This window comes from Pollicipes pollicipes, unplaced genomic scaffold, assembly GCF_011947565.3.
Source record: "Pollicipes pollicipes isolate AB1234 unplaced genomic scaffold, Ppol_2.1 Scaffold_4881;HRSCAF=5763_pilon_pilon_pilon, whole genome shotgun sequence".
Lineage (NCBI taxonomy): Eukaryota > Metazoa > Arthropoda > Thecostraca > Pollicipedomorpha > Pollicipedidae > Pollicipes > Pollicipes pollicipes.
The window spans coordinates 774,248-787,786 of record NW_023596576.1 but is presented as its reverse complement, the minus strand read 5'-3'; the positions used below and the strand labels follow the sequence as shown (position 1 = coordinate 787,786).

Genomic DNA, 13,539 nt, shown 5'->3' with positions numbered 1-13,539 from the left:
TCGCGCATGTGCCGATGACTTTCTGCGCGCAACTGTCGAAGGTAGTTTTACGTGACTCCGACGTCGCAAGTGTCATTTCCCTTGGCGATTGAGTGTGACACTTATCAAACTCGTGCATCACATTCTAAGCATATTTTGAGTGCTAGAATATTTCGTGCTCCTTTATAATAAATATAAAATTATAAAATAGTTATCAGTCACCAGCTAATTACATCAACCAGCCACCTAGCCGTAAATAAGCCAGGAATCGAGTCCGTGGTTGCTTTTGATCGGACGTAGCAGCCGATTTGAGTTCATTTTACTTGTTTTTCCGAAACACTTGGCCTCTAAATCACAGGAATTAACGTGATCTGGAGAGAATGAATGAGCTCCATGTATCATGCCTAGCTTTAACACAGACAGATGGGTTCCATATTTACTATATATATATATATATATATATATATATATATATATATATATATTCATACACATATATATGTGTGTATTTATATATGTATAGATATATATGTATACGCTATTTACTGCTTATCTTCAAATTCAATGACCGGAATGCGAGGGTATTTTTTTGGAGGGGACTCCAAACTCTAGAGGGCCCCACAACATTGCGTGCCCCCCTTGACGAAATCCTAGATCCGCCCTTGAACATAACAAAGTATACACATTTGAAAAACTAGGCAAATTAAATGTAGTACTTTCATAGTGGTGAGCAGGGAGTCAAATGGGATTTCTTCCGAATGACCGGCTACTTCAAATATAAATTCTAAGCTTTTCGGGAGCATTTCGAAAAAGCTGGTATGACTGATGAAATCGTACGTGCGTCTGATGTAGCAATCAGCGGAAGTACAAAAAAGGTGGGATACCCCTTAGAGTGCGAATATGATTGCTAGATAATTAAGTGCGAGCCTAATTACCCGTGGTCATGGGCGAGGCGACAGCTTGGGCGAGTCAAACGAGAACTATGATAACGTTTTCCTCTTGAGAGGCTCTGTCCGAGCCAACTCTCTCTACAAGTCATTATCTTAACCAACACTGTTACTGGTCCATGCACTTTTTACATCACAGCGAACGCAGTTCTTTAAAAGCTATGCCGTATACGAGGCTTCGCATGCATGCTATCTGGTCAGGTGGGCCTTTCGCACCACATTGCAACATCACCACGATTTCTTCTCACCCATTCAATTCACATGGAATGTACAACATCCCCGAATTACGGACTGAAAGCTGAACCACACGGGTCGAGACCGGATCCGGATCCCGGCAACCAACGTCAAAGAGACATGAGACTGACGCATGATGTACGAGAATGCGGACCCGTTTCCACCCGTTTTGGTCCTTTTCTGAGGGCTGGAGGTCGATTTGCGCAGGTAGGATAAATGGAAACGTGAAACCAGTTGAACGATGTAGGAAAATGTGTCGGTTGCGACTTCGAAAAAGTTCTCAACACTGCTCAACTGAAACGTAGTCGTACATGCGCCAGCAATCGATCGGCTAGTCGAATACAGGACACTGTGACCTAAACTGGTGGATACTGGGCCCCGTCAGAGGGAGCGTTCCACATTTGTGCGAGGTTTTGGACTGAGATAGCCATTTAGAGGATCACTGAATGCAATTCGCAACCATGCCCTTTTTAAGACTTCAAACCCCCTGGTTTCTGAGCTTGACGCCCACGAACTTGCGAATACTATTTTGTGCAGACTATTCCAAGGTCACTTAAGTATGCATGACGCCATAGAAACGTCACGCGAATACCACCACCTCCTTGGTTGCCTCTGCTCATGGTAAGCACGAATGAACATCCAGTTATTCATGTCTGGCATATGACAGCACGATTCGTAGCATCAACGGACAGCAATTGACATAAAGCCAGATTAATGGGTCCAGTGCGAGCTTCTGAGACGGACCCTGCTGTGTGCTACATGATACAGAAATTTAAGCACTGGTACTACTAATGGCGGAAATAAGAATGGAAATAGAATTATTTAAAAGTAGCGCCGCAAGTGAGCATGTGAATGCAAGTAAAAAAGATAAAATATTGGACAAATATACAAGAATACCATGAAAAGGGTCGAAGACGCGCACATACAGATATTCAAATTACCCAAACACGCACCAGCTAATAAAGTAAATAATATGATGATACAAATAATGGCGTAAATAATGATATAAACACACCAGTAAAAGTTCTCCTCAACGGAGAACAAGAAACCCTGCTTTAGCGTTATACTCCGATCATGATTCTGTGAGGACGCTCCGTTGATCGATAGAAAAAAGTCCCTACTTTTGTTTGATGACCCTTTTACTCATCATTTTCACGTATTCAGCTCGGATTTCTTGGTGGAGAATGTGCATTCTCTGCGATGCTAAATCCTCCTCAAGAGCCGGAGACTCGCGGAGCCGTGGCCTTCCACGTGCCCGAGCGAGTGTTTGGGATGATGTTTGACGTCACCATTATATACTCTATACAACATCCATTTTTGATGCTTTCCAATAAAACTTCAATATAACTACTACTTAGTAAGAATGAAAAATAGCTCATTCATCAATATATCCTTGATTCACTTCATATTTAGATATACATAGAAGTGTGACATATACTTTCGTATCATTTTTTCTTGTGTTTCTATTACTTCTACGTGCAATCCAGAAACGTTGAATCGTGCCATGTGCGGGATATTCTCTGCGCTTCCCCCCGGGCCGTCAAGAGACACTGTTGCTTTGGGTGCGGGGTCGGGCCCGGTGTATGGCCCGAGCCCGTTGGTGTCGTTGTTGGACGGTAGGTGAGTTAAACATGTGCTGGTGAGTAGCAGCAGACCTTGGCACTGAATGCATTGCAAGGAGAGATTATGTGTGATATGGTAGAGAGATTTGGCTGTAACCCGCAAGCAGTATCGCTCGCTCAGTCGTGAGTGTGGCGCGCGATGCTGTCGATGTTCCAGGAACAGATTGCTTCCGTCTGACGTCGTTCACAGAGAGCAATTTTTTACATTCTTTCCAGTGTATATTTGCGGAGAACAAAATGTCTTGGGGCTAAAAACACCACGAACACCCAAGTTTCAGACGCTGCTCGTGGGTGCAAATCAAACATGTTTGGACGGCTGGCGAATTAGTCCAATTTATGCATGGAATACGTACAAGTCTGCATTTGGAGCATCTTGCAGAGAAATTGGTCAACATTTTAAGCAACAGATGGTACCTCTAAAGGCAATCGAAAAAGAAGGAAGAACAGAAGGAAGTGGCATCACAGTCGTATGATACCAAGAAAAACAAGAGTAGTTAGATAAATATAAAGACTGATACTTGTCTGACAAAATTTTGTAATCAACTGAGCTGACTTAAAATATGTTAACACAAGTGTTCAAATGGTGATATTTACCTTGTAAATTTAATCTAGAAGACATTTCCTGAATTTTTCACTCCTGCATTTCGGGAGCGATGCAATTTAGTGGTCAAGTTTTCTCGGGAAAAAAAATACGTGGAATAAAAGTATCTACCAGGCCTTGCTGGTGTTTGCACCAGGCTCTGCCTTCGTGGTGGTGTGGTGAGACCAAAAAATAGGGGATGCGTGGAAAACTTTGCGTTTGGCACACAGCTGCCGATTGCGACGCATTTTGTAAACAAATCAAACTTAATGCGTGCAAGCGGCTGGAGTCGCTGGGGCTCCTGGGCTTGGAGGTACCTGGCGCCCTTGCTCTGTGCATACATAGACATGATTCAGATATAGGTGAGGCAGGACATAGCTATAGGTGTCCAGGTTCTGTGAAGCCTCGTTTATGCTTGGTGGTTTCAAGTGAGCTCGGTTTTGGATAACATCTGAAAACCTCAGAAAGGGAAATAGGGGCTTGGCATGTGCGATCAGATAATGTTAGGCAGAAGTGAAAACTTCACATAAAATATGGGGAAAAGAAGTGAAAAATTCCTCCTCATAGGGTGTTCTTTACACCCAAAAGTCGGCAATTCTAGAACACTGGTCTAGCCGGCCAGAAGGGTATCTAGCCGACCCGAGCGCGCGTTAGGTGGTTTCTTTGTTGTCCTAGATTACATCCTTGATGTGCTTCAATCAGCAGCATTCCATATTCCTATGGCATGAGTTATGATGAGCAGGTACTTATAGCTTATGAAGGGCATGTTATGGTGGCAACACCTTGTTATATTGCAGTTTGTATTGTCACATCTGAAACCTCATATTTCAAAGCGGAAGTCATGTTTTACGGATCTGAGCTGTAAAGATGAATACGTGAGTGAAACAAAAGACACAGATTTTGCACCTAGCACCATTAAGAATGATGATATTTCAGGGACATCAGGCAGCGAGAGGAGTCCAAGGCTTGGTCAGCAGCGAAGAATGTGTCTGAGTCAGCTAGGTAAGTCTGTCCTTTTGACCGAAAGCCCGCCCAAAGCGAGAAGCGACGCCGGGACTTACCGTATTTTGAGGTGCGAACATAAAACTAAAACAGCTCAAGTTGTTTAAAGTACGTCTTACATCAAAGTAAGAAAAATTGCATTGTCCTAATCACCACAATGGCTAAAATGAACTCAGATGACGGCTCAGATGACTAGATTAGGTAACGTGTGACTTACCGTTGTCTAATATACGGAACTAACGCTGTGTACACCTCTTTCCGGGACGTCTACAAGATCAGCGACCTTCTGCTCGTGTTCGGAACCAAGGGACGAGACCGCTGAGCCGGATTACCAGCGCGCGGCGCCTAGTGCGGGTATTGCGTCCGGATTGTTTACCGACGAACAGATGGGCACGCAATTTAAGGATGACTGACCATCTCTCTCACGTGATTACTAGCTCCGGACTCAGGAACGAATAGGGCGTGGCTGTCGGTGCTTATCGTCTCTTACTTTGCACCAAGCAATTGCCCGTTTTCGCTTCCGTCGGAGCGTGTTAGTTTCCTCCCTCTCGGACACCCGGTCTCTGTAGTTGCAAAGTTTCTGGTTGTTGTTGGCGTTGGTATTTTTTTTTCAGCCTGCGGTGCATGTCGTAATGGAATTTGCTGTGAATTTCATATGGTCTGCCCTTTTTCAGGCGCGGTTTTGGTCACCGGGATCCGCCCATGCCCTTGGGACGAACCGACTATCCTGAAGGCGCTGCAGTACCGCTGCAACACATCGCGGAAGACCTACGAGTGGCTTCGGAGTCAGGGTCGCCCGCTGTCTGGCCTTTCTTCGCTACAGTCGTGGCTGTCTGACTTCTGTCGGGCACCTGTCTCCTGTCAGCAACAGGCTCAGCTACTCCAGAAGATGATGGCCAATCAGCCGGGGATGTACCGCCAGCGTGTGGTCATGTTCGACGAGATGGACGTCATGAGCCAGGCAGCATACGACCACGGACGGGACCAGGTGCTGGGGCCGTTCCACCACCTGCAGGTCATTGTGCTGGCCGGAATCTTTGCTTCTTGGAAGCTTCCCTTCCTGGTCTGCTTTGATCGTGCCGTCACGAAGGAGATGTTGAGGTCTACCATCACCGCAGCGGAGGCAGCCGGCGCTTGCGTCGTCGCGACCGTTTGCGACCAGGGCGACTCTAACCGGGGACTCTGGAAGGAGCTGAGCATCCGTTACAACGGGGAATGTCCTTTGCGAACCCAGCCGACAGCCGCAGGTGTGCTACAAGAGCCAAGCGTCAAAAATTGTCATTTACTCCTGTCACGTCAGGAAACCTACTGCCGTGATCGTACTCCTTACCGTTGTACACGGGCAATGCACACAAACCCAATCATTATGCTAATGCTGGTAATTCGTTTTCAGATTAATATCTTATTACAAGAGCAAGACTGCAATATTTCCAGCTATTTGATAACGGTCTAATGATTATGTGTGATTTTGATAATTGTGTATGAAATGGTCGCAAAGTGAATGTGTGCTCCAGGCGAAATACTCATGTGATGTAACGAAATTCAGTGACATTTGGTTTTCATTTTCGTGTTATTTTATTCCGCAGCGTAGAAGGTGATGTTGGCAACAAATCGCTATTGGAATGAAATAACATGTTCTTTTTTCTCCAGGCAGATGTGGGTGCTTTTGGACCTGCCGCACAGCATGAAATGCCTCGGAAATAACATCCTCGACAATGGCCTTCACACCAGCGGCGGCAGACACGTCACCAAGGAGCTGAGGGAGCAAGTGGTGAAGGTAGCTGGCAGCTTTGAGTATCGGCTGATGTATAACTTGAACATCAGCAGAGATGTGGAGGTGAGGCGCAGATGCTGTGGTCATATATCAAGACCAATGGGACTCGTGCGTGTATATATTATTGGACTCGGTGTCCTTTGAATCACGGAAAGCACAGATATGTGTAAATACATCTGGTGGATATGTATTTATATGCTAAGAACTGGCCACGATCTGGGTTTCTTGTGGAATCTTAATCAACAGAATGTTTTTAACTCGTGATTGTCGGTACCCTAATGACAGACTCGGCAGCGCGTTCTTTATAAAAACTGCAGTAAGACTTCTATCTTTTAAACATGTTGCCTGAACATGAGAAGAGCTCACCAAGTGCCACTTTTTCGGTTCTTCAGTTGGTTTGCACTTAAACCCCAAGCCAAGCCTCGTACGCATTGGTTTGTCGCTAGCACTACGCTAATAAAGCGGTCAATATTTCGCCGGATTTGGTCGTCTTTTTCATAAGTAGGTTGCTTTTTATTATAAATATATTATACTCTGCTGCAGGTATCGGGAATGTCGCAACAGAATATGCAGCCGGCTTTGCAGCAAGTTAACAGCACCATGGCTACCTGTCTAGAGCGTTACTTCCACGGTTCCCAGGAAGAGGCCTGCGTTGCTCGGCTATTTGACGCGACCTGCGACGTGCTGAACAGCATCCATCTTGGAGACAACAAGCCACTGCGCAAAGGCTACAAGACTACCGCGGAACAGGAGGCGGTGCTGGACACAGCTGTCCAGGAGCTGCTGGCCAGGCGTTTTGAGTCGGCGAGCGTCGTGTACCCCTTTCAAAAGGGCCTGGTGGTGACCATTCGGTCTGTTCGCGGCCTGCTAGGCGATATGCGCGCGCTATTCGGGGTCGACACCTACCTACCTACCCGGCGCCGGATCCAAGACCGATTAGAGGGGTTCTTCGGCATGGTGCGTGAAAGGAGTGGCACCAACTCCAACCACAACTCTGTGGACGCCATCGCCAACATGCGCCACCTGGCACTCCTCTTCGGACTCAACATTGGTGTCAGCCTGCTGGCCAAGCCGGGAAGCATGGCGCACCCCATCGACGCCGAGCCAGAGGCTGTGCCTGACGAAGCAGACCAGCTCGGGGAGCTCCGCGAGGCGGCCAGAGAAGACATGCCGCCGGAGATGGCCGAGGAGATGCGCCAGTTCGGTACGTCACCTGTCTGCCACGACGAGACGCACAGCTGGGACGACAGAGACGGAAAGCCGGAACATCACCAGGGCGTAGAAGACATGCGGGCTCTTCTCCAAAAGTATCAGGACACTAGACCGACGACGGACGGCTTGACAACCCCCACGTCGGGAGCCGCTGACAAGGGAACCGGTGCGCCTGCCACTGACAACGCCATGGCGTTCGTGTGTGGGTTCGTTGCGCACAAGGCGGCGGACCAATCCCTGGGCGCTCCGTCTTCCCAGGCGGAAGAAGGGCCAGAGCCAGTCTCTGTGGCTAAGGCTACGCAGTCTGGGTGGCCTCACGGTGCCTACACAGACATCCTACGAGGATTTTCGCCGGATGGAGGAGGCGTTCTGCCTGCACAACGCCATGGAGCCGCATCAGCTGAGCAGAAGGCCGAAGGTGGTCGCCGAATTTCTAGCTGTTCTGCAGTCAAAATTCCCCACCACGCCTCCTGCTGCGCTGAAAGCCTTTGCCCGGATACGGACATTTATACGGATGCGGACGGTTCATGAGGTCAGACGGGCCGAGTCTCTGGCAAAGAGGGCGGCGAGGAAGCGCCGGCATTGGGCTCAGGGAGTGCTGGGGTGTCCCCCACCTAGCTTTGTGCCTGGCTCCGCCTTTATGTCCGCCAGTGAGCAGAGCCTTACGGCCGGCACGCAGTGTTCCGTGCAGGTACCTCTTTCGTTTGTGTCTGCTGGTTTGCTGATTGTTGTATCGTGTGCTGTTTGTGTGTTCATGAAGCGGCACTGGCATTGTGATGATGTATTGATATCACTTCTAAGCATAAGGAAAAACCTTGTTGAGCACGCTGTCAGTTGCGTCACTCGAGCCTTTAATGTTCCTGGTGATAGTTGTTTTCTGTCCCGTCGGTTTATAAATATGAAAATAAATAAAAAGTATATATATACATAGTTATAAAAATGTCAGAAGAGATCCAAACATTTCAGTATATCGCAGTCATCGTCCATATTCCGTGTGTTTATTAACTCCACTCAATGGAAAAAGCATTGGCGGTGACGCGATTCGATCCCACGTATGGGCATCGCAGCGCGTGCATGGGTCTGCCTTTCGCCTTATAGCTCGAAAACGAGCGCCATGGCGCACACTTTTGACCTCGGAAACCGAAAGAAAATTGTTCAAGCTTTATTTGTATGAACTTTGTATGCATATATATGTTCAACATTTAAAAACCGTGAGCCTGAAGAAGGGCATTTTAACATGAGACCCCTAAGGCTAGTTGTGCAATGTGCGCCGTTGCTGTCATATTTTACACTAGCCATTGGACGCCCCCCCCCCCCCCCCCCACTCCCCGGGTCGTACCAAACCCAGGTTTTGCTCGCACTAATCAAGGGCACGAATAATTTCCGTCAAAACCGCTGCCGTATCACTGGCTGCCATCTTTGCTACCATACCTGCGCCACCGCCGCTGAGCAGCCGTTGTTCGCCGGACGCATGAGCGCGGCGGCCTGGTATAGGTAGCAGGGCAGGTTTGTATTGCGCAGGTCTTAAATTGTTTCGAAAATGTTTTGGCTGGAGTGTATGCTTTGCACTATGTGACACCGTATGTGTTGCCTTGTATGTATCTCACTTCAAAATTGGGTTCCCATAGGACGGGGCCCGTACTGAATGTTCTCCATTCCACAGCGACCACGGCATATGATGGGAGGAACATTATTAAACGGAATATCTGAAAGTTATTTTTACAAGAGATATTGCTTTAAAATTTATGATTCCACACTGTTATGATAAAGCATAAACCCGCAAGTTAAATCAGGGATGATTATTAACAACATCGCTATGATCTGTACTCTGCCTCACCCAACATGCAATGCCTGATTTTCCCCAAATGTTGCATGATGATTATAGCAAAAGGATATTTGCACATGTCACACATCCACTTCACAGGTGCCATCTCAGCGACCTTATGTCCAGTGCTTTAAGTGCAAGCATTCTCTGAGAGTATGGGTATAGCACCCAGGTAGCCTGAGGGTTGTGTATTTTCCTTGGATTTCATATAAGCTAACCAAACTCAACCCCAAAATGGGATGAACACAATAGGGCAGGGTCCCATCACATGCTCAGCAGACTTAAATAAATCAATAATCAGCACCATGCTTTGCAACTGTCATGAATTGCCAGCCTGCAAAAGTTCATTTTATGTCAGATGGATCCTTCCAGCAGCACCATCAACTGAGCCTGCCAGTGTTATGCTTGGTCACGGCATTGACTCTGGATGCTATCACAGGTTTGGAATTGTGATTGCTTCATTTTCAAGTGTCCAATGATGCGGTGCAGATAATGTGTTTTATATAGACAGTCACATATTCTAATATCTCATGTACATTTCCTATTAATGCCTTGTGATACTGTAGTCATGTGATACCTTTTTGCATGGTGAAACATACTGTGTTTTAGATATGGGAGAAGCATATTTGTGACACGCCTTAATCTGCCCAAAAGAAAATGGTGTTGCAGGGGTACCATGCAATATGCTTTCAACCCATGCAATAACATTGATAGTCATTGTGTCATTGATACCTATGATTGAATGAAGTTATATGTCTTGGGATTAAACCTTGTTGAGGGCTATGTCTCTGAGACCTCTGCTGTATGTGCGCACAAGATGGGAATCTTTAGACTTTAGTTTTCTCAATTTTGGTGTGTTTCATGACATTCAGGCTTCAAAAAATGCATGTTGCACCAATGATGTGTGGTGTAGCTATGCTATTTCCCCAACAATTCAGCAACCATTTCATTGCCATATAGAAATAGTTAATCTGAGTGCTCAACAAGTTGGCACCAATTTCAGTCCATAAAATCATTGCTCCAACAGATTATGATGCATCAAAGGCAATGGCACACAAAATGCTCCCAAAACATTTGTTGGGGAAAACAAATTGTATACAAATTTGGCTCAGTTTCACATGGCACATGTTTAGCACACACTGACGTAGGGTTCAGTGCACTAATGTTGTGTAAGTGTTGAGTATGGTGAATTATTTTTTTGCAGACCACCTTCACATATGTATTTATAGTACATATGAGTTTTAGGAACTTATATATTTTGACATGAAGACAAGCTTTACACACACGCACACGCACATGCACACGCACATGCACACGCACATGCACAATATATATATATATATATATATATATATATATGTATATATCTGACTGAATTTATTTCTATATATATATATATATAAATTCACAATACACATTTACTTTCCATCAAAAAATATAAAGTAGGTATTTTCCTTCTCTATCTGAATGTTGTCAGACAATATGTTCTTAAAGTGAATGATCACACTTGTACTCACGACATCCACTTGTAACCATTGGCATGCTTTCCAGTGCAAAAGGCTGCTCTAGACAACACCATCCAGTATTTAGTAAATGTAATTATCAGTATGCATTGTTTGATTGGCCCAGAAAGCATGGAAACATCAGGTCAAAATGGTCAAAGCCCCCCCCCCCCCCCAAAGTGCTTAAAGGGGGCTTAAGCCAAATGAGGGTTTAAATGGTCAGTTTTGCTTGGAACATCCAGTGTCCCAGAATGTGACCTAGTGCATTTTGATGCACAATTTTTGTTCACAAGATGCTCAGAAAGGGAGGGGGGTGGGGCAGAGAGAAGGGGACAGAGACCATTGCTGTCCTTTCCACCACAAGCAGTGAGGGAGCTATGCTGCCTTGCCACCCCCTCTCCCTAATTTCACCTCTGAGCTGGTACATTTGAACAGTACAAAAATTATTGGCAGTGCTTTAGACTGCAAATTGGAGTTTTCTAATCCATGGATTGCAGGAGCCTGAAGCATTTGACTGTATGTCCCTTGTAAGGCAGTTCTTACTACTGAAACCAAAGCCTGCTGTTTACTGCCATGCTACAACCACCCATACTAAATGTTCTCCTTCTTAACAACATATCCAAACACAATTTGAGATTTTTACACATATGGTGCCTTGCATGGACAGATGTTCAACCAGTGCAATTTGCCACACAGGTTTGCCACACAAAGTAGAACATCATAGATGTCTTCACTTCTTTTGCAGACACAATGTCCCTATTTAAGAAGCCCAAGAAGAATATACGCCAGCGAGTGGTTGTCGATTATAGTGATGAAGAGAATGAGGCAAGCAATGAGGCATTAGAAACCACAACTAAAGCAGATAATGATGACGGCATGGATGGGATTGGAGACTCAAAAGAGAACAGTATGGATACTAAATTGGAGAAGAAGAAAAAGAAGAAAAGAGAAACAGCAGTTGTAAGTTTTATGGATGAAGGTAAGACCACATTACGTTTTTTTCTGGCGTCTTTCTTGGATAAACAAGGCGGCTGCATCGGTCGTGTGGGAGCCCAAGGGTTTCATGACAGCTCAATGTGTGTGATGATTAATTGTCATTTGTGTCTTTACATGAAGATTTCCATATGCAACATGTCTTCAATAACCTGCTGTTATGTGCTGGATGCACTTTTTGGATGCAATGGGGCTGGCACTCACATTTATTGCGTGATTTGTAAGACAGTGGTCGGTTTCCAGAGGAAGAAGGAGAGGTGTTTCAAGTGAAAAAGTCGAGCCAGAGCAGAAGGCTTGCAAAACAAATTGAGAAGGAGAAGCGAAGGAGAGAAATGCTGGAGAAAGAAGCTAGCAATGGAAATGAAGCAGATATAAAGGCATGTCCAAAATCTTTGCCATACGGAAACATACTGGCCTTCTTGTGATGTAACAAGCAAATATGTCATAGTGTTCAGGCTTAAAAAGTGACCTAAGGGGCCCTTGCGATGCAGCTCGTTTTCAAGAGGGTATATAGGGGTTGCAATGCTATGTGTCGCGGATTATTCTAGTGTGCATCGGCCAGCGTGGCCTTCATGATTCGACGTCCAGCATTGGCCGACGCTCTGAGCGTTGTCCGCAGCGCGGCCGTCCGTGCCCCTGTGCCTTACTGGCAGCACGCCGACAGTGTGACCCCCCCCCCCCCCCACCCCTGCTGGTGTGCCCTGCCGCCGTCCTGCGGTCCGATGACGGTACTGCGCGCGGCCGGCAGCTGGAGCCCGTGTCGCCGCCGGCCGTGCCGAACGCTGCTGAGCCGGCCGAGTCGGCGCCGCGGCCCGCCGTGCTGAGCGGCCGCGCCGCTGAGATGGCCGGCTACCACAGCTCGGACGAGGACGAGAAGCCGGCCGGCCGCCGCCCCCTGCACCGCTTCACGGCCGCGTGCCTCGCTCGACAACGTGCTGAAAGGTGGGAGCTGCCGGCGGCGGCGGCCCGACCCCGCCGGCTCGCCAGCCGACAGCGGCTGGCGAGCCGCACCAGTTACGGTTGTCTGAGAGCCGTATGCGTTTTACTCGTGAAGCCGTCATGCGCTATGCATTTGTCAGTGGATAACTGCCCTTCAGGGGATAACAGGGGTGCGTGTGCGTGCGCGTGCTGGCTGGTAACCGGTGCACATGTGCGCGTGCAGACGGTGCCATCCCGGACGCGGCTACGATCCACGCCGTGCGTAAGCGGCGCGAGCAGGCGCGGCGCCAGCAGGAGGCCGCCCCCAACTTCGTGCCGCTCAGTCAAGACGGTGCCGGGTGAGTGACGTCGCCGGCCCGGAGCGGCGCGGCACCGGCACACATGGACTGGGATACTGCTGAGCCGTGTATGTTGACATGCTGACTCGTGGATTGTCGAGGAGATCAACAGGACATAGGATAGAGCGCTGTGCGTGGTCGATTTATTCGCTTTCCAACTGATTCTGACTCCAAAGGATGATGCGTTTTCAACGTTGCTTTTCGTTGTTGGGTTCAGTTGAGTTCCTCTGTCGACGACACCTGACGTGCTTGCTACGCTGTGTGGCGTCGCGTGCACACCTGGTGACCGGGGGGTCCCGCCGTCAGGTCGGGGGCCGGCGGCCGACCAGCCCATCAGGAGGACGACGACAGCGGGCCCGATGACGACCGGGTCACCTTCACCGTCAGTACGGCGGCGCGAGACCGCGAGGCCCGCCGCGACCAGTTCACACGCCGCCAGGGATCAAGGTCCGTGCTGAGGCTGCGACCGCGGGTGCCTCAGTGTCGGGGCACGCGTGGGTCCGGCCAGGACCGGGGCTCGGCCGTGTGTTCCCTGCGCCCCGGCAGTGCTACCTAGCGTGCCGGGACTCGCTGGAAACGCGGACTCCGGCGG

The 13,539-nt window shown here is 48.0% G+C and overlaps 1 protein-coding gene across 1 annotated transcript; it reads left to right on the top strand.

The window, feature by feature from the left end:
• The first annotated feature begins 8,811 nt into the window (after positions 1–8,811).
• Positions 8,812–12,809, top strand: LOC119101688 (uncharacterized). Its single transcript, XM_037225106.1, has 5 exons — positions 8,812–8,856; positions 11,423–11,656; positions 11,914–12,047; positions 12,419–12,472; positions 12,768–12,809. The coding sequence occupies exons 2-5, from the start codon at positions 11,428–11,430 to the stop codon at positions 12,807–12,809; spliced, it is 459 nt and encodes a 152-aa protein (XP_037081001.1). The 5' UTR covers positions 8,812–8,856; positions 11,423–11,427.
• The last annotated feature ends 730 nt before the right edge of the window (positions 12,810–13,539 follow it).